Source organism: Rissa tridactyla, chromosome 9 (assembly GCF_028500815.1).
Source record: "Rissa tridactyla isolate bRisTri1 chromosome 9, bRisTri1.patW.cur.20221130, whole genome shotgun sequence".
NCBI classification, from domain to species: Eukaryota; Metazoa; Chordata; class Aves; order Charadriiformes; family Laridae; genus Rissa; species Rissa tridactyla.
In genome coordinates this window covers 19,917,093-19,935,500 of record NC_071474.1, presented here as the reverse complement: position 1 = coordinate 19,935,500, position 18,408 = coordinate 19,917,093, and the positions used below count along the sequence as shown (strand labels likewise).

The 18,408-nt window shown below is 40.5% G+C and overlaps 1 protein-coding gene across 5 annotated transcripts in view; it reads right to left on the bottom strand.

Moving 5' to 3' along the window:
- Positions 1 to 18,408, bottom strand: part of USP3 (ubiquitin specific peptidase 3) — an 89,814-nt gene that overhangs the window by 32,076 nt on the left and 39,330 nt on the right. The window contains exon 1 of one of the 5 annotated variants that reach the window (XM_054215659.1): positions 9,346 to 9,744. The exons of 1 other annotated variant lie outside the window; for it this stretch is intronic. In XM_054215659.1, coding sequence (XP_054071634.1) covers positions 9,346 to 9,436 — 91 coding nt within the window. In that variant the 5' untranslated portion in view covers positions 9,437 to 9,744. Of the gene's footprint in view, positions 1 to 3,961; positions 6,491 to 6,537; positions 8,533 to 8,584; positions 8,935 to 9,345; positions 9,745 to 18,408 lie in introns of those variants that run through there. 3 more of the 5 variants (XM_054215661.1, XM_054215662.1, XM_054215665.1) reach the window with 3 other exon arrangements.

Here is an 18,408-nt window from a genome sequence, read left to right as displayed (position 1 = left end):
CTGAAAAAGGAAGTAAATGTTACAAGAGAATTTTTTAAACCTTTGAGTAGGCTAAAGGCCCTTTCGAGAAGGAGAATACAGAAAAAAAGGAATGTTATAGGCTTTGAAAACTAGAGGCATGTTCTATACCTTATTACAAGCCAGCTGTTTTACTGTTAAGGTTAAAGATTATTCCCATTTGTTTTTAAACTACATTTCACAAAAAGCCTTCTTTCTATCCTACCTTCAGCCCCATTACAAGAAGTTCATAAATGGACTGAACCTGTTCTAAACTGTGTAATATTAGAAAAATAAATACTCTATTTAACAGTATTTTAAATGTTTCATTTGTTAGACATCTTTATTGCCTATTTTAGAAAAAAAGCATTCTTGTCAAAATGAAAGCAGCCAGAAGGGAGAACATTTTTAAATTATACTATTTAAAATGTTTTGTTTTAAAAATCAGCTAACACCCACATTCTAGAGAAAACGATAAGAAAAAAATAAATTACATTTAAATCAAAGCAAGAGAATTTCCAAGGAAGCAAGTTTCCTGGTAAACATTACTGACATACAAAGATGTCAGCCAGTCTCCTTCAGTGTTATCACACCATTATAACAGAGATGTACGAGGAATAGAAGTCTCATCAGTATCAAGTCTTAGCCTGACTCAAATCCCATTCAAATGTAAGAGAATTCAAATAGACCCTGAAGAACATTTAAAAGAAAGAAAGAAACAAACTACCCTCACCTTACAGCTATGGAAAAAAATCCAGCTATTTCTTCTGCTATTATCTTTCAGCCAAAACCAGAAAGATTAAGCTTTTAGTGAGAAAACAAATAATAAGCCATTTTGCAATAGTAAGTGAACTTATGAAATTAACTAATATTTTTGCTTATGCATAACAGTACACCTGGTTTCCTCCTCTGTCACTAAATAAAAGCATTGCTCAGTCTCATGTAAGAAATTTCACAGATGGTTACAGTGAACCACTCTATTACAATGGAAAATCAGATATAATTCAGACATACTAAACAACAACTAAGTAAGAATACAAAAACAGGCAGGTGAACAACTTCTTCTAGAATAAATAGGTCACTGAAGTCCCCAACACATTCCTACCATTGAAAATCACTTGTCAGAGAACAATGTGATTAGCTTCATCTGCATGTAATTCACCTCCCTGGTTAGGCTCAACCACATTGGCTTACAGTTTGGTATTTTGATTATGCGATCAGAATTCCACATTGAAAAACTTGGAAGTTAAAAAATACATTCTTTTTTATCTGCCTATATTGCTTTTCCACTGCTGGATTAAGAGACAGGTAGGTAAGGAAAACTTCTTTCAACCAGTGCCAGCATAAACAGACATGTCAGTTCCTGAGGAAGTGGTTAAACAAACTGGCGGTTGAGGGAGGCGGGAAAAAGGAAAGAAAAAAAAAAAAAAGGTGCAAACCCAAAGTCAGATCATCTATAGCAGCAATTTAAACACTATACAAAAAGATATAGAGCAGCTATGTTGCTTCTTTTGTTATGGTAAAGAAGTAAGGTCGCTTAGCGCTACCAGTTCCAAGAGTAGACACTTAGCTCTCAGGCTACAGTAGTGCCATATTTTTTGGTAATTTAGTCTTTCTACAAGTCAAGTCAAACTTTAGGTCAAGAAATGCCAGCAGCTGATCTTCCTGAAAGCAACAGTGAGAAGACACACATTATTTAAAAAAGAAAAAATAAGAGAAACGAAGAAGTAACACATCGGCAGCGGGCTTATTTTACTGAACAATCATGGCCAAAAGCAGTTTTTTAAAAAGTTATTGCCTCTATTTCTCCTTTATATTCTAAAAAACAATTTCTAGTGGTTTGAGTACTTTGTTAACTAACTAGTATGCACACTTAAATACATACACACATCTATACTTATCTATTTTAAAATTAAATGCTTTCTAGCCTTCACAGATATTGTTCCTCAGTATAGCAGTAGCATGCTAACAACAAAAAAAAAAAAGTTACTCAACCTTTATGTTAGAGCAAGACATAGAAATACTCATTTTTAGACAGCAGCCAGAAAAAGCACGGCAAAGCCAACAATGTAACATAATTTTTAAATGCTTAAGGAAAGAAATCTTCTTGACTCAGTTAGCAATCAATCATGTCAGGTCAAAACATTCAAGCTGGAAACAGAAGGGAAAAGAGGGGAAAGACGGCAAGAAGGCTTCTTGCTTTCTTTATGTAACCTAGTAATTAATTTACTTATTTGTAGTCCTGACTACTTCATTCCTACTTTCCCAATACTAAGCAAAAGACACATTACTAACCATCCCTGTGAACAAAAAAGAAAGAAATCAAATGCTCAGCAGACAAAAACATCACCAAATTAAAAACTTATGAACCAAAGGTTAAAAAAAAAAAGTTTTAGGGCAGCTCATGGCTATCTTGAGAAAACATACCTATATTTTGACATGGACAAGCAGATGTTCACATTCACAAAGAATCCTAAATGATGTACCTATGAATTACCTGATTTTTCAATCAGTATCTGCCTGTTTGGTATTGATAAGGACCTCTCACCCCCAAGCCTGATAGTACCATGTCACTTTAAAGTTAAAAAGCTGTCTGCTTGCAATGTGGGGGACGAAGGGGATAACTTCCAGAAGAATTACCTTATTTGCCAGGCTGCCTTTGGGTATTGTGATTAGATTGAAATGGATAATAAAATCTGTCAAAGAAATTTCATAACTGTGTTTACAAGATCCAAAGTTACGCAAGATATTCCAAAGGGGGGAAAAAAAACCCCAAACATCACAGGCTTGCTTTGACATATCAGTTAAGATTGCTGAATGATCAGTGTCATGTAAAGTTTAAAACACTCTCTTATAATCAAGGAAATTAATCATGAAGGGCACAAAATCTTACATTGCTCCCATAACAAGGACACCATAAAGCAATGAATATTTTATCAGATATCATTATAATTCACTCTAGAATAAAAACTGTTTCCTCCAATAATCTCAAAACAAAAACTGGAAAAGCCTTACCTAGTTTTCAGATCTAAACTTCTGATTAAATTGCACTTTCTAACCTCCATGGATTATTTTAATTAATGGCCTTTAACGACTTTTTACCTAGGTAATGAATGTTTGTTAAAACAGAAAGCAAAGCATGAACAAGTCACTAAATGAAGCGAGCAGCAGTGATCAAACGAGAAATGGCTCAAAGCTTAATTTCATTCCAAAAATTGTGTCTGAAACTCTCACTCTGTGAATTCTCAGACATACACATGACAAAAAAAAATTAACTAGTCTAGCTCTATCAGCCTCAGCACCTTGCAATGATCAGAAAAACAGCGTAGGGATAACGCATTGATCCTGTTTAACACCTGCGCGTCTTGAAGGGCTTGAGAAAGGCAGGTGAAAATTATTATCCTGCTTACATTTAAACCAGCTGTAATGAGATCTGCACTAATCTGTGGATAAATCAAAGAGTCTGCCATGCACAGGAGTCTCTTTCCTACACGCTTGTGTGTGCCTCATATATCCCACTTCCACAATGCCCCAGACTATCCTGTCTCCTTACCACATGGTACACTTCAAAAAGTCATTTCAAAACACTGATTTTTAGTTAGATCATTAAATACTTCAGAACAGTCAGTAGTAAAATTTGTCCTTCAAAATTTATCTTCAAAATCATCATGAAGATTAGATCTAGTTTCTAAACAAAGGCAATGTATTAAATGTCTGACTACTACTTTCTCCTGAAGCAGTCTCTTTCCTCAGCTGACCTTCAAGTTTTGTGATGGATTGTGATTTTGTTGAGTAGCGAGTATAAACAAATTTTCAAAAAGAAAATGTAGGAAATATTAATCACCATCAATTTCAGTGTATTGACTTCTAAAACATCCCAAGTATTTGAAATCAAAGACTCCCCTTTTTCATAATTAAAAGAAAAATTAAGTCTAGCTTATGAGACTGAAATTGAGACCCTTACCCCACCTCAACAAACACGCATCTTCTAATAAAATCAGTTCCAAAGCACTATGCTCTATCACACAGACAAAGATAACTACTGCCCCCATGGTTAGCTCAAACATCACTAACTGATTCAAATGGCAAAAAAAAAACAACAACAGTTTTAAGGAAAACAAGACTGAGTCTAAAAAAAAACCAAATCTAACAAGCTTTACTTAAAAAAACAGCCTGGGAATGAACTTAAGGAGCTATAACAACCTATAAAGTCTGTAGAGTTACTAACAAGCATTCCTGCATTGCAGTGACCCAGAGAAACAGATGAAAGATTACCCAACTTCGAAAATAAATTAAAGTGACTGAATAAAAAAAAGGTAAGTTTTTTTACCTACTTATTTTGGCACTTAAATTTCAGAATAAATCTGGTCATTTCCAGGCCAAATTCATTTTCTAGAGGTAAGGTGACAAATAACCCTCACACATACAGACCACTAGGTTCACGCACTGTCCATAAGCTTACCCTCAGTCTACATGCACCTGGCTGAACACAATTTTTCACAGGAAGGTCCCACCTACCCCTCTCCAGTTTCAGTGAGTTCTCTCTCCTCCTCCTGTATTGTAGTAAGAATGGAAGGAAAGAGGAGACGAGGACCTCTAGTAATAAAAAGCAAAAGGAGAGACAAATACAGAGATGGAGAAGAAACACTAACGAGGAGCTGAGATGAAAAGGAAAGCCAAGACTGTTAAAGTCTGCGTACCTGAGCTTTTACAGTGTATTTTTTTTGGCATTGACTGCAACAGTCCAATGCCAAAAAACACAGCATGGCAGAATGCTGTTACCTACCCCAATGAAAAGAGAACAGTGTAACTGATTTAACTGAGGAGAAAAAACAAAAACAAACAAAAAAACCCTACTGATTTGGGGGGGAGGGGCGCAAACAACAACAACATAATCAAAATCAGCCTGACCCAGTAGTCATGTTCTTGAAAGTTCAGCTACTCAGCCCAAAACATTTGCTCTCACTTATAAAATAAAAGCATTCAGTGATATTCGAGGTTATTCTGAACTAAATGAATTTATTAAGTAATTTAGTAAATTACTTCAAACACAGAAAAAAACGTCATTAATTCAGCATGTGATTTCCACCATAATCATCATTCACTAGGCCTCACCCAACTTCCTTGTGATAGCTCTCCTCTGTACTTCATATGGTCCCAGCATCGTTTTCAAACGCCACAACGTATGTTTCTGACCAACTGTGAAATTACAGCTCTTATTCAACAGAAATTAGAATGCAAGAAACAGATGGCAGGCAAATATATTTAGCTTTTGCAGGAAATACCAGTTTACAGCCAGAATTGCTCTTCAATATCTAACAAAATTATCTTAAGAAAAAAATGTATTAAACTGGCAGCAATCTGAAAACCAACAGTTTTAAGCATATTTCAGAAGCACAATTCCCCTTTAAAATAAAAAAAAATAAAAATCACTGAATCTCTGTTTTAGCAGACACAATCCTATCTGTCTGCAGTTGTTCTTCTAAAGAAAGAACTTCAAATTCTACATTGAATGACCGATGAGACCAGTGAGAACTAATGAATCCTTAACCACGCAGGAAAAAAAAAAAAGAAGTTGGAAAAACTCTTCAGACTTGCACAGGTGTGCTTAGAAGATTGCAATCTCTCTTAGGTGAGGCATGGCTCCCTGTGGTTTCATGAGTCTATGAAAAGATGTTGAGAAATACCACATCTGAGCTGTTCCAGAGTACTTTGCATAATTACATGATTTGCACAACAGTGGTGAAGGTGTGGCACATCATACAAATTCAACTGATTCAGTCTGTGACACTCTGCAGTCTTGCCAACGCCTCCAGCTACTCTGCTTCCAACTTCAGCAGAAGTTTCACTGCACTCTAATTGGAATTAGCAGACATCTGAATGCAGTATTTCACATGACAGCACCGATTAAAAGCCATTTTCAGTTTCTGTACAATTTCTACTTTATATATTCATCTCCTCCCCTGTTAAATGCCCAATTACAACAACAAACTGCCTCTGGATCCACAAAAAGGCATTCTGTGCTCTCTTCTGACCGTCTTAAAGTTCCTCAAAGAAAATGTGTGCTGCTTTCTGCATCGCTTACTGTACAGAGCATGCTTGACCGGATTAAATACTCAGGGGAAAGCATGCCATTTTCTAAACAGGAGTGCTTAAACTCTCAGACTTCCAAACTACACAACGGTAACATAACAGACATTCTAGAGACACGTAAAAATGAACATACACCATTACTCTTTAATTTGGAGCAAAAGCATTCATATTTGGATCAACACACTTGTTGTCAATGCTTCCTCTTGCTGCTTTTTTAAGAGTCTTCCCTCATCACAAGACCTCCGTAAAAACTCTTATGAGGTAGCTTCAAGGGGAACTGATTTAGGCCAGAAGATTAATTGACTGATGCATATGCTCCTCTAAGCTATCCCCTAACTTCAGTAAAGCCAGCTTCCAAATAACAGTCTCAAATGCAACACCCCTCCATTATACGATGACACAATAATGAGTATCAAATAACAATATTCAGAAGTGCCTCCATATTACCTTGTGAAGTTGTTGTTGCAATCAGGAAAGTTTTTGTTGAGAGGTGAGGAAAAAGTAGTTAACCACTACATATCACTCGGTCAGCATGACAATTCCTGCTCTTCAAATCGCAGAAACACAAGATAATAATAGCCACTGGCAGTCAGAACTAAGAACTCACTCTCCAACCTATTCTGCAATGTTTTGCTATCACTAGCAGGTCACGTGGCTGCCAGAAAGCTTCCTGTATCCGTATCTTCACTTACTCTCCTTTTCTGGAAAGGTCAGCCGCAACCCAGAACAGGACTGACGACAAGTTCTGAGTCATTTTGAGACAACGTGCTTGATGAGAGATGCCTTATTATTACAAACTGCAGAAAATTACCTCCTAAGTATTTTTCTCCAACTGAGGCAACACCACCAACAAAAAGAACTAAGCCCAAACCACCTTAGAAAACAGCACCAAAAGCAGATGATGTCGTAAATTTTGACAAGCTATTAATTTATACGTGGCATTTTCTCTATTGGATTTTTATATTGCCAAGTTGCAGCAAAACCAGCAAATAAAAAATGGTATTTAATGTGAATTGACAGAAACTAGTACTACATAACTCTAAACAATTAATCTCACTAAAACAAGCACAAACATGAAAGAGACCGTACTCTATATACCATCAGGGAGTTAACGTAACAATAATCACATATTAGTAGCTGGAAATGAAAAGGGAAGCACTACATTTTCTTATACTAGTAAAAATGCAAAATGCAGTTTGTAAAAAGAACAATTTTCATTTGCTTTGAATTAACAAGAGCCTGCTGTTTGATCATTGGAATGTTTTAAATTCAACGTACCCAGCTTTTTCTCCAGCCAGTCGTTAAGAATTCAATAGTCACCTATGCAAGTACTGTGTGACTTATCATGTTAATTTTCTTAAAAAGCATAGCAAACAGAGACACTCCCCTAGACATGGTATCGTCATCAATGTATTCCGCTCCCCAAAGTGTCTGGCACCTTCTTCCTGACCCACAGCTGCAATAAATTTGTTGATTGCCCAGCAACTGGTTCTCCCTGTAAGTGCTGGTTTGGGAGAAACACCTTTGAACAACAAAAGAAAAATTTGTTCTAACCGCTGAACTTCTTTGTTGAGAAGCAGCATGCCTAACAGGGTCCTGCAGCTGTAAACTGGTTCATTTTTTAAGTTCGGAAGTTATATTAAAACCTGAGCTTGTATTTTTAGTTTTGGCAATTTTATCATTTTAAAGCTCTCTGAAGGGTGGTTCCCTACTGCCATATGCTTCTGGTTGACAACTTTGCTTATGCTTGATACTCTGAAGATAACAGATGGACCTACAGAGTTAGACTTCTCGTCATTAATATTTTTTTTTCAGTAAAGAAACATTAGGGACAACAGATTTTCCTATACTCCTCCTTTCCTTCTAATCATTCTCCACATTATTGCACTGTAAAGTGTACTCCCTCTAAAATCAAAAGTAAAATAACTGGTTTTGCCAAAGGAAGCAGCAGCACTACCACACCTTGGCTCCAGGAAACTGCAATCAGGGAAGAACTCAAGTAAGCAGCAGCCTTCCCACACGAAAGCACCGATACTGTGAGACAAAGGACAACTACCTCTCCTTTAAAAAAAAGGAACACTTCAAAATATATCTAGCATTTCCGTGCTCCCTGATCGGCCGTTCCCGAGTGAGGCTTTCTCTCTGGTGCCCACAGGCACAACGAGTCACGCTGCTGATCTAAGTGGGGCCTATTCCCTACCTTAGACGTACTTGGTGGCATCTACTTTCATACCGAGCAGAAGTAAACACACTGCAGTTACAGTAAACAAAAACAAGTACCAAAAATGACTGCACTCATCGGGGGTTATCTGTGTAGAAGCGTGCGATGATCTATTATTAAGTTAAATTTAAAACACCTTGGGCAAGGCACCTTTAAAGGGAAAGCCCCTGAACAAACAAGATCACGCGAGGGACAGTACTGAAGACAGGATACATTTCAAAGACGGTAATTTGCATTATTAAATCAGCGAGCAAAGTACTAAAAAAAGATGACCTCCACACTCCTACCGCCCCACACAGCCGAGCGGGGGAGCGTGACTCCTGGACCCTCCCAGACCACCTTCACCGGGCTGCTCCTCGGATTGAAGCGGGGGGCCGAGCGTCCCCTTCAGCCTCGGCAGGCCAATTAAAACTACTCTCCAAAGTCCTTTCAAAAATGTATATTTAAAAAAAAAAGTAATCTTAGACTGATTTAAAGAACACGCTGCCCCTGTGGCAGCCACCGGCTCCTCTCCTCGCCCCCCGGCCAGGCTTCCCCCGGGCAGCGCTGAGCACGCAGCTCCTCCGGCAGACAAAAGGAGCGGCGATCTCGCATTCCTCCGCGCCCGGCGGGGCGGGGGGCGCCAGCCCCCGGCGGAGACAAAGTCTGCTGCCCGCCCCGGGCGGGCCGGCCGGCCGGCCGCCAGGCAAGACCGGGGCAGAGCGGGGACTGCCCCCCCACCCCACCCCGCCCCGTCGAGACATGTGGCGGCGGCTCCGGGGCTCCTCCGCGGGCCGCGGAAGCGGTGGAAGAAGCGGCGCCACGGCACCCCCCGCCACCCCCCAAACATGCCGCGGGGCGGCCCCGGCGGGGTGGGCGGCCGTGCCCCCAGGCCCTCCCGCCGAGGGGCGCCGAGGCTCGCGCCGGCCGCGGGGAACAAAGGAGCGGCCGGCGACGGCGAGAAACTCCCGCCCGCCTCGCCAGGGCCGCGGGGCGGCCGGGCCACCTCAGGCCGTGAGGGCCGGCGCAGCCTAGGCCGCGGCGGGCGCACTCACCGCTACAGCACCAGGAGGAGGGCGAGCCCTGCGGGAACTTGGCCGAGTCGGGTGCGATGCAGACGCTGGAGCCGAGATGCGGGCACTCCATGGCGGGCGAGGCGGCGGGGCGGGCGGCTCCTCACGGCGCTACAGCAACGGCGCCCCGCGCACAACAGCCATCTTAGGGCCAGCCTCGCGGATCCGCGCGCCGGGCTTTGCGGGCAGCCGCCCTCCCGTCCGCGCCCCAGCGGCTCCCTCACCCCGCCTCCCCGCCGGGCTTTCCGAGGAGCCGGCCTCCCGTCCGGCGCTCCGCCCGCCGGGCTTTCCGTGCTGCCGCCGCTTCCCGTTGCGGGGTGCAGGGTGGCCCCGCTCCGGCAGGGGCGGCGCGCGGCTGAGGGGAGCGAGGGGGCGCGCAGGCGGGAAGCGGCCGATGGGCTGTGCGGGGGCTCCCCCCCCGCGTCTCTCCTCCTCCCCCCGCCCCCGACTCTCCGCCGCAGGTTTCCGCACCCGAGCGCGGTGCGAGGCCCAAGCTCTGCGAATCACCGCTGGCCGCCTGCACTCCGCTGACAGAAACGCGATAGAATCGTGCATCTGAGGGGAGGCCCTATTAAATTCGTATGTGGTGAGGCAGGCGCTGATTCAAGGCCTCCATTCAGCGAGATGCACAGCCCCAGTGAGCTCTTGTCTTCAAAAACACCCTGGTTTAACCTCTCCCCACAGACAAGAAGTCATTTTGCATCTCTGCTGATTATTTGCAAATATCTTTCCCTCACACCTTTTTTAAAAGAGTTACCTGGCCTCAGATTTAGCTTGTTACTGAGTTTATCGCTCTACGACTGCAGCATTTAAATTAAGTTAAATGTTACAGCTTTTCCAGACAATGCAGAATAACAATTTTATGGCTTAGCAATTTGCATGTTTACACTGGATCAATACAAACGTTCTAATGAAAATACTTCCTTTTTCAAATGTAGCAAATAAAGTCCACCACTGTAATACCTGACGAAGGGGGGATTTTTTTTAATCTAAGGAACTGGGACTGCTTTTGCATATTATGAGGTTTATACCTTTTCTCTTACCATAACTAATGTGAGAAATAGAATTTTGCTGCTGGTTTTGCCTGTTGTGTGACCTGCATATAGACGCGAATAAAAGCATCTATCTCATTGTATTTCACATGGCACAGCACTATTTCATAGAAGATTATTTCAGAAACTGACAGTTCTGTATGGATTTTCAGATGAGATACTTTAAATACTTGTATCGAAATGTCTTGTGGTCACAAATCTCCTTGGCAGAACGCTTCTTTACACCCTTTGTTCTCTTTCACCCTGTTTACACAGGGGGGAAATTCAGAGCATGAAAGATCCAGTTTTCCACAGCATTAGAAACTACTTTGACTACGCTCAGTGGAGTTAGTATGTATTTCTAGCTGTGTAGTTAGAAGCAGAATTAGTTCATAGATACCAAACTGTGAATTAAATGGCTGCAAATGTTATCTTGACACAAAACCATGGAGCTTCCTCACATATCCACCATCCTTCAAAACTGTCACATTTGATCAATCAGCTAAGTAACATTCCCAACATATATTTTACAGGTTCTGCAGAAAGCGTGTATTTGTATAGTTTTCCAACAAATATTGTATAAATAGAGCAAAAATGAATTGAGAGGACAGAATTGTAAAGATCATTTCATATAATACAACTTTGATCTACAACTAAGAATTACTTGTACAAGTTTAACGAGCAAAAAGGTGGTGATGTTAGCATGTTTATAGATTAGCCAAGGGGTCCTTTTGTTTCTTCTCCACCCTCTGCCACAGTGTATAATGAAGACATACATTAAATTAAAGCAGCAGTTTGACTGCAGTTGCTTTCTGTCTGTTGTAACCAATGCACATGTTGAATTCTCTTGTCATGCCCCACCCATCCTTACACACAAACAATGAGAAAGAAACCTCAATTGGATCTGCCCTTCTCATTTATCCCTCCGCAGCAGCTCACTCAGCCTTCTCTCAGTAGTATTTTGCAACCGGAGTTTAACCAAAACAGTCAGTTCTTATCTCACTGTGTAGATTATGTTAGCAGTATACTTAGTTTTCCTGAAGTAAAGAATTGGCTAACAGTGATTAAATATGGTAAAATAAACATGTTTAAATACTTCTAATTATCTACTTTCATTTTAGCACTCCAGTTCATGACTTTACAGTTGGTATAATATACCTGGAGAGGAGAACCAATACATTTCCTAAGTAAACGAAACCTGGGTCTGTCTCAAAAGACCAGTATGGCCTTGCACAGCCACTGGAGCTGAGCCCCTGCCAGTATGAACTATTACATCTCCACTACAGTGAGTTACGACACCTTATATTAGATGCAGTTTTATAAGCGTAGCCATGTTGGAAGAGTATCTTCTGGCAAGATACTCATAGATCCAATCCGGCAAGATACTCATAGATCCAAGTATGAGGTAAGAGTCAATAGGAGGTGGTCATCTTGTTTCCCCAAGCCCCTCAGGGACTTACCAGAGTAAGAGTCTGAGGGGTAGCAGATAGGAGTGTTACTGTTTTGAGGGGGATGGTGGTGGTGAGGGGCTGGTAGTATTTTTAAGAGAAGATGAAAAGGCATGATCCATTGCAGCAAAACTGTAATGAACATAGCAGACTATGGAAGAAAGGCATCCTCAAAAGTGTCTAGAGCTATAAGGCCTATGGACTGCTTTCTCTTAGATCTCCTCTTTTCAGTCCAGAAGGCTGCAAACTTAAAGGCTTCTCAAAGAAAAAAGCACATGACTTTGGTTTAATTTAAGAGGCCTTTGACCATCGTCTATTCACTTTATTTTAAGATGCAACTATTCAACTTGCAATATTTCCCACAAATAAAAATGCCCTTTCTCCGCTGCTGTGGAGTTATTAAGATCCCCATAACAAAAGAACAAAAGGTGCCTGGAATTGCAAGGAGTTTGGGAGGGACCACATAATTCTGCCAAGCACAGCACTTCCTAGAACGACAGGCACCAGTTGTAACTCCTCTGGCAGCATTCAGCTGTGAAAAACTACTAAGTAAAATGGCGTCATCTTACCAAGATAGGCCCTTCTTCTTCCATCCCTGACGTTTCCCGTTTAGGAGCCAAAGCCATCCACACTGTGACACCTTGTTCCTTTGCAAGACAATAATGGAGTTTTATTCCTTCTTTCATTTGTGAATTGACAGCCATTCAGTGAAACTCTTTAAACAGTGTAATCTTGCCCAAATATTTGCATGTTTCTTCATTTTAGTTGCCATGCCCACAGCAAATGTGGTAGCCTTTAAATTTTTTATCTCCGGTTGCCAAGATAAATACATACGTAAAGATGATTCAATCTGTTCGGGAGTCATGATGCATAGCAGTTATCACATATGTGGAGATGCATAAGGACAATTTAGAAGAGCAATAGGTATATTTGTAATGCAACTTCTTTGCCTACTGAAAAGTAATAGATCAATAATGCAACTCTATGAGCACTCGGATCTCAAAAGCACTACTACAGTAAGGGTAGTTTTAAGTGGCTTGCTGTGAGACATAGATGTTGAATGCAGAGCAGAACTGGAGTAGAAGCTCTGGGTATAATTTTCCTTTTCAGTTTGCATTTTCAGTAAGATTTCTTGAGTACAAATCACTTCACTTGGAACTGGAGTCCCGTCTCTCGCTCCCATTCTTCCTCAGATCAGAGTAATTTAGATGATAGCTAAGATAAATCCTACAGGCATGCTCATAATGGGTGCAATCAATGCAGAATAGGAGCCTGCAAATTAGCATTATAAATTAGGAATTTTATTTAATATAGCACATCATCGTCTCTGCTGCAACAGAGATACTCCACACAACATCCTCTTGTGGGATATATGTAGTCATCATCTATGCTATAGGCTCCATCTGAGAGCCCCAAATTGGTATCTTTCATAGATACTAACAATTTACAGTGGGGAAGTTTGCCTGGAGGGTTCTTTAGTTATGCTGTATCTCTCAGAAATAAAATCTGTGGTCTTAAATATTTGAAAACATTAACTTGCCTCCCCTGTGTATCTATTATGATATGGCCTAATGATGCAGTAGCATAATTTTCCATGTGATCTTGGCTTCCTTCAAAATCCCTAGCTGAACATCACTCAGTGGATCAAGTGAAGCAGATTGTTGCCTTAGATGACTTCCTCATTTGCTGTAGAAATTGGAGAGCGTGGAATGAAGAAGGGATGATGCGAGAGGAGTGGAATGAATGCAAACCTGAAGAACTATAATCTAATTCAGTCTTCGCCTGACAATTCTTGCATGCCACCTGGCAAGTTATTTAAATCAATTATTTTACTAAGTAGACCTGTTTACTTAAGTTAGAAGTCTAACCTCCTTCACAACTACAGCTGAGGAAAAGAGGCCAGCTCTGTTCACAGCACACGTGTTGGAATCTTCCTATCTCTATGGCTAAACATCCACCCTCAATTTCTAAATTAAATGCATAAAGATAGAAAGACTATTATCTCCCATGGGATGTTTCTTCTTTTCTAAGTGGTAAACTCAGGATGTGTGGAATGAGACTAGCAGATGCCCTGAACACTCAACTGAAAAGGATATTAGCAAGCCTTTTGCTCTGAACACATAAAGCAGTAAACACTCTGAAAAACTACATGCCAATCCAGAGCTAGTAGAAACTTGAAAGATGAGGCTTTCACCTCTTATTCCCCTATTCCCCAAGGGTGTAAAAGCAAAATATTCAGATATGACGGCAATAGCAATGGAGACTATACAGAAACCCACCAGAAGGAAATTAATTCTTTACTCAGCGTGGATGCAACTCTGAGGCAGACAACTGGTGTTGAAAATATCAACAGAAAGCATCAGAATATAGGTAAGTTCTAATATGGGGTCTCAGCTTAATAAAACCTTTGCTAGAGGCTGGCCTAGGAGCTCTGTGAGCTATATGCCATCTCTGCAGCAGACAGAAGCTTAGCTGCACGCATCTGCGTACGAAGGTAAGCTACAGCACATTAAATACCACAAGCACATTTCCGGCAGCATGTTGTCTCATTAACAAATCTATTTCCATTTCCTGCATGTCCTCTGAAAATAAAGGTCACATACTTTTTCCGTGTTTGATCATAACATCACAAGCAACTCCCTTTACAAGGTTCAAGATTCTTCCCTTTTTAGATGGGCAAGATGCCCAAGATGAAGGACAAAAATTTAAAACTAGGCAAATGCCGAGAGCAAGCATCTGTGACAGTATTTAGAACACCGAACTAAAGCATGGGTGAGTGGGCGTGACTCCCTTCAAAGCATGTCCGTGACACTTCTGTACACATACCTTGAGGGGGCGGTGTGACACAAAATATTGTGCAAAGGTACTAAGGGCCAGAAGTGATCTTCATTCCCCCTTGCTCACGCCGTCACTGTAAGAAATTACCTGAACTTCTGCTTCCATAGGATTAACGGTTCTCTCCAGCGCTAAGGAGGGATCCCTCATTTCTTAATGAGTTGCTTCTTGTGGGGAATAACGTTGACTATAGCAGTACAACTGTATTCAGCTGATAGAGATTCCATCAGAACAGAAGATTGCCTTTTTTTGTTGTTGTTTTAAGTCTAATTCAAGTATGTATCTAAGGTCTACAGAGCAGCTGTGTTCCCTAAAACACACAGAAAAGAAGGAAACTGGCCAAAAAAATTGCATGCTATGGATAGGCTCCATGTGGGCTGGACTGTTTACAAACACGCACACACAGAGATTTATTTTTTCTTGTATATTTCCCTCTTTGTGTGAGTGTATATATATATACCTTTTTCTGGAAGGATGTTCCTTCACACAATCAGAACTATGGGTCAGATTCCCCAGGTGGTATACACTGGAGTTGTTCTATTAACTTGAGTTCAGACAAGCTGAGAAGCTGCCTTTGTGTGTGTCTTCCAAATGAAATCAACAGGTTGTTTCACTCTAAGCCCATGAGTCAGAGTGGGCCAAAGGCACAATTTGTTAATGTGCTACTGTCAGAAAAAAACATGCCCTTTTCCAGGGTTTATGTTTGTCCAAAGAGGTGGAGCATTTTTAGGGCCTTGACAGCCACTCAGTATTCCATGAAGTCTGCTGTAACAGATTTATTTTCCCATTGCTAAGCATGCCTGCAAAAACCAGTTCCTAGGAACGGATATTTTGGAAAGGGTACTTTGAGGTGTTGCAGTCCTCTAGACTGGATACTCCTCCACAGAAACAAAACAGTACCTTAGTATTAAAAGGTCTCCAAAATAATTTGTTGATTGCAACACAGTGTTAAGAATGCTAAGCAGGAATGTGAGAAGTGGGAAATCTGCTGCAGCCCAATCTCCCAGATGAGTGGGTTGAAAACCTGAGGACATGGCTCTAGTTCACTGTATTCCAAGAGCTGTAGCTGGGGAAAAGACCACAGTAGTAGAAGGAAGAGAGTAGTGCAACAGAGAAGCAAAGAGATGTAGTCTTTTAACCAGAATTCCCATTTTCAACAAAAATAACAGGTATGTATATGATCTCCTAATGCTTTGGTTTCTGAGAGCCTATGCTAATTTTATGTTACTTTTCCAAGGATTCCAGAAGCATCTTATTGAACCAAGGCAACGCTTTATCTCTGATCCAACATTTGCTTTGTCTGCACTATCACAGCTTGGTCACAACGCAAGGTATATATAAGGTGAATGTGACTGTTCTGTGCGGTGGTTTTTTTGAACAAACCAAGACAGATGTGAAAAATAAATGATAGAAATAAACTCAGTGGTTTTAAAATTCTCCACATTGTTTTTTTTAAGTGTTATTTGTACAGATGAAGGGTTATTTTTAATTCATGCTTTAAACAAATGCCTGAAAGTTCTCATATGTCTGGCAGCTTTCAACACCAGCTTCATCAATTCTTATGCTTTCCTCCAGATTCTGTTCAATAATGCAAGTGCATCAGGGTGACATCCAGCAGTATTATTTCATGTCACCGGCATTTACCTTTTACTGTAATCACTTATGGAAATCTTATATTATTTCCAAATGCAGTCTTGAAAATATAATAATGATTCTGTACTTGTGCTTAAGCTACTTTTAAGATCAGCAGGCTTTAGTTCATCCTATCTTAATCAAAATAGAACATTTTATAGCCAACATAACTAATTTCCCTTTATCCCAATTGAACAAGGCTTATTCACAAATTTTTGGCAAACAAGGGAACTACAGGCATATTTAAAAAAAAAACAAAGGCAGTTTAGTTTACATACTGTGTCAGATCTCACAAGCACCCTTCTTGAAAGAAAATCCGGTACTACCTATTTGCCTGGAAAATGGGATAGCTGGGACCAGCCTATTCACCTATCTGCTTGATCAAGGAAGGAGAAACTGTTCAAAAGCACTTGAGTAATTTCTGAACCTAAAACTCACTAGTACTATTTCTTATGTCACATGGGGCAAAACCATAGACGTTTCTAAGCCCCAAACCCTGCATGTGTAAATGACAAGCAGATTTCCAATTTCACTGCTATGATTAGCTGGTTAACAAATCTAAGGAAAATAGACAATATTCCAGTCACAAAAATTAGAAGAATCATAGAATGTGTTGGGTTGGAAGGGACCTTTAAAAGTCATCTAGTCCAACCCCCCTGCAGTAAGCAGGGACATCTTTAACAAAAAAGAAGAATTACTCTGATGATAATTTGGGAGGACTGCAAAGACAATGAAATGGTACAGAATTATGCTACTTCAGATAAAACTCAGGAATCAGAATGTGAAATCTATTTGCCTCTGAAAAGAAAGTGTAAAGAAAATATTGTAAAAGAAGTGTTACAGTTAATTTCTAAAGTGCCATTCCAAGCACATAAAAATGGTATGATGAGAAAGCCCCAGGATAACGTGGGTGAACTAACGTGCCTTTTTTCACCTCTAACATCTGTTATTTCCATATTACTACAGTAAAAGTATCATATGTATCTGTGAACTGTAACTGTACACAAACGATATCACTTTTCCCTCTACATTAAACAAGACTGTTGACAGCAAAATACTCTACAAGATATTTTTGCTTCTGCGTTTGCTGTAAGCTACAAAGGCATCCCACCTCTTTCTCTGCTGCACGTACTTGCTTCTAGTTTTGTACAAAGAATTTTGTACTGTAGTGCACACATATTACACTTGGTTCTACTTTACTGACCACAAAAGATACCAATGTCTCAGAGCATTTTGAATCTGAAGCATTTTGACTCCAAAGCAAAGTATCCCCGGGAAAAATCTTGCCATTGTACAGGGACAGTACATGTACCTCACTGGTAACTGGGTTGAATGACACTTGCATTACCCGACAAATGGCAACATTTCATCCTGTTGGGAGAACAGCTCATTAGGGCAGGGTAATAGGGATTCTCTTGCCACATCCCAAGGAATATGTTATTTGTTACTATGTTATTCTTCAGGCTCAGTTATTCACAATGCTGAGTAGCTATCTGAATTGTGAAAAGGAGACCACTGGTTCAGATTTCTTTTCCTTGCTCCCGTTGCTTGACATCTGCTAATTCAGGCTAATTCAAGGACTGAACAAGGCTTTCTGGATTTTTTTTTTCTCTAGCTGGAACTTGAAACTGAAATGGTAAAATACAGTAAAAGGGAGAGATTCAGCTTCTTATGAAATAAGAAGCCACTGGGACACCCTATGAGCAGTACTCGACGTTTCAAAGCAGTCCTGCTAAGCTCCAAACACCAAACGGATTTACTCATAGCAAAAGGTGAATGTGCCAATGGCTATCCAGTGCCATAATCAAAGAGCTTCTATGAATTGCTGACACAGATAGCCCTGAACTTTGAAGAACAGAGATGTAGCTGAGTTTTCTGGGATTTTGACTTGCTTCACATTAAAGGTCAACACTCAAATCTATTTTAATCATTTAAATGCCTGGCATTTTGTTGATGGCGAGGATCAGGGAGTTAGTGTGTAGCGTGATACAATTCACATTGAAGAAAACTATCTGAAGACCTTTTATAGAATTTTAAATCTTCAATGCCTATTATTTCCTTCACTCAGCCTTGTACAATCAGACTCAATATAACTATTT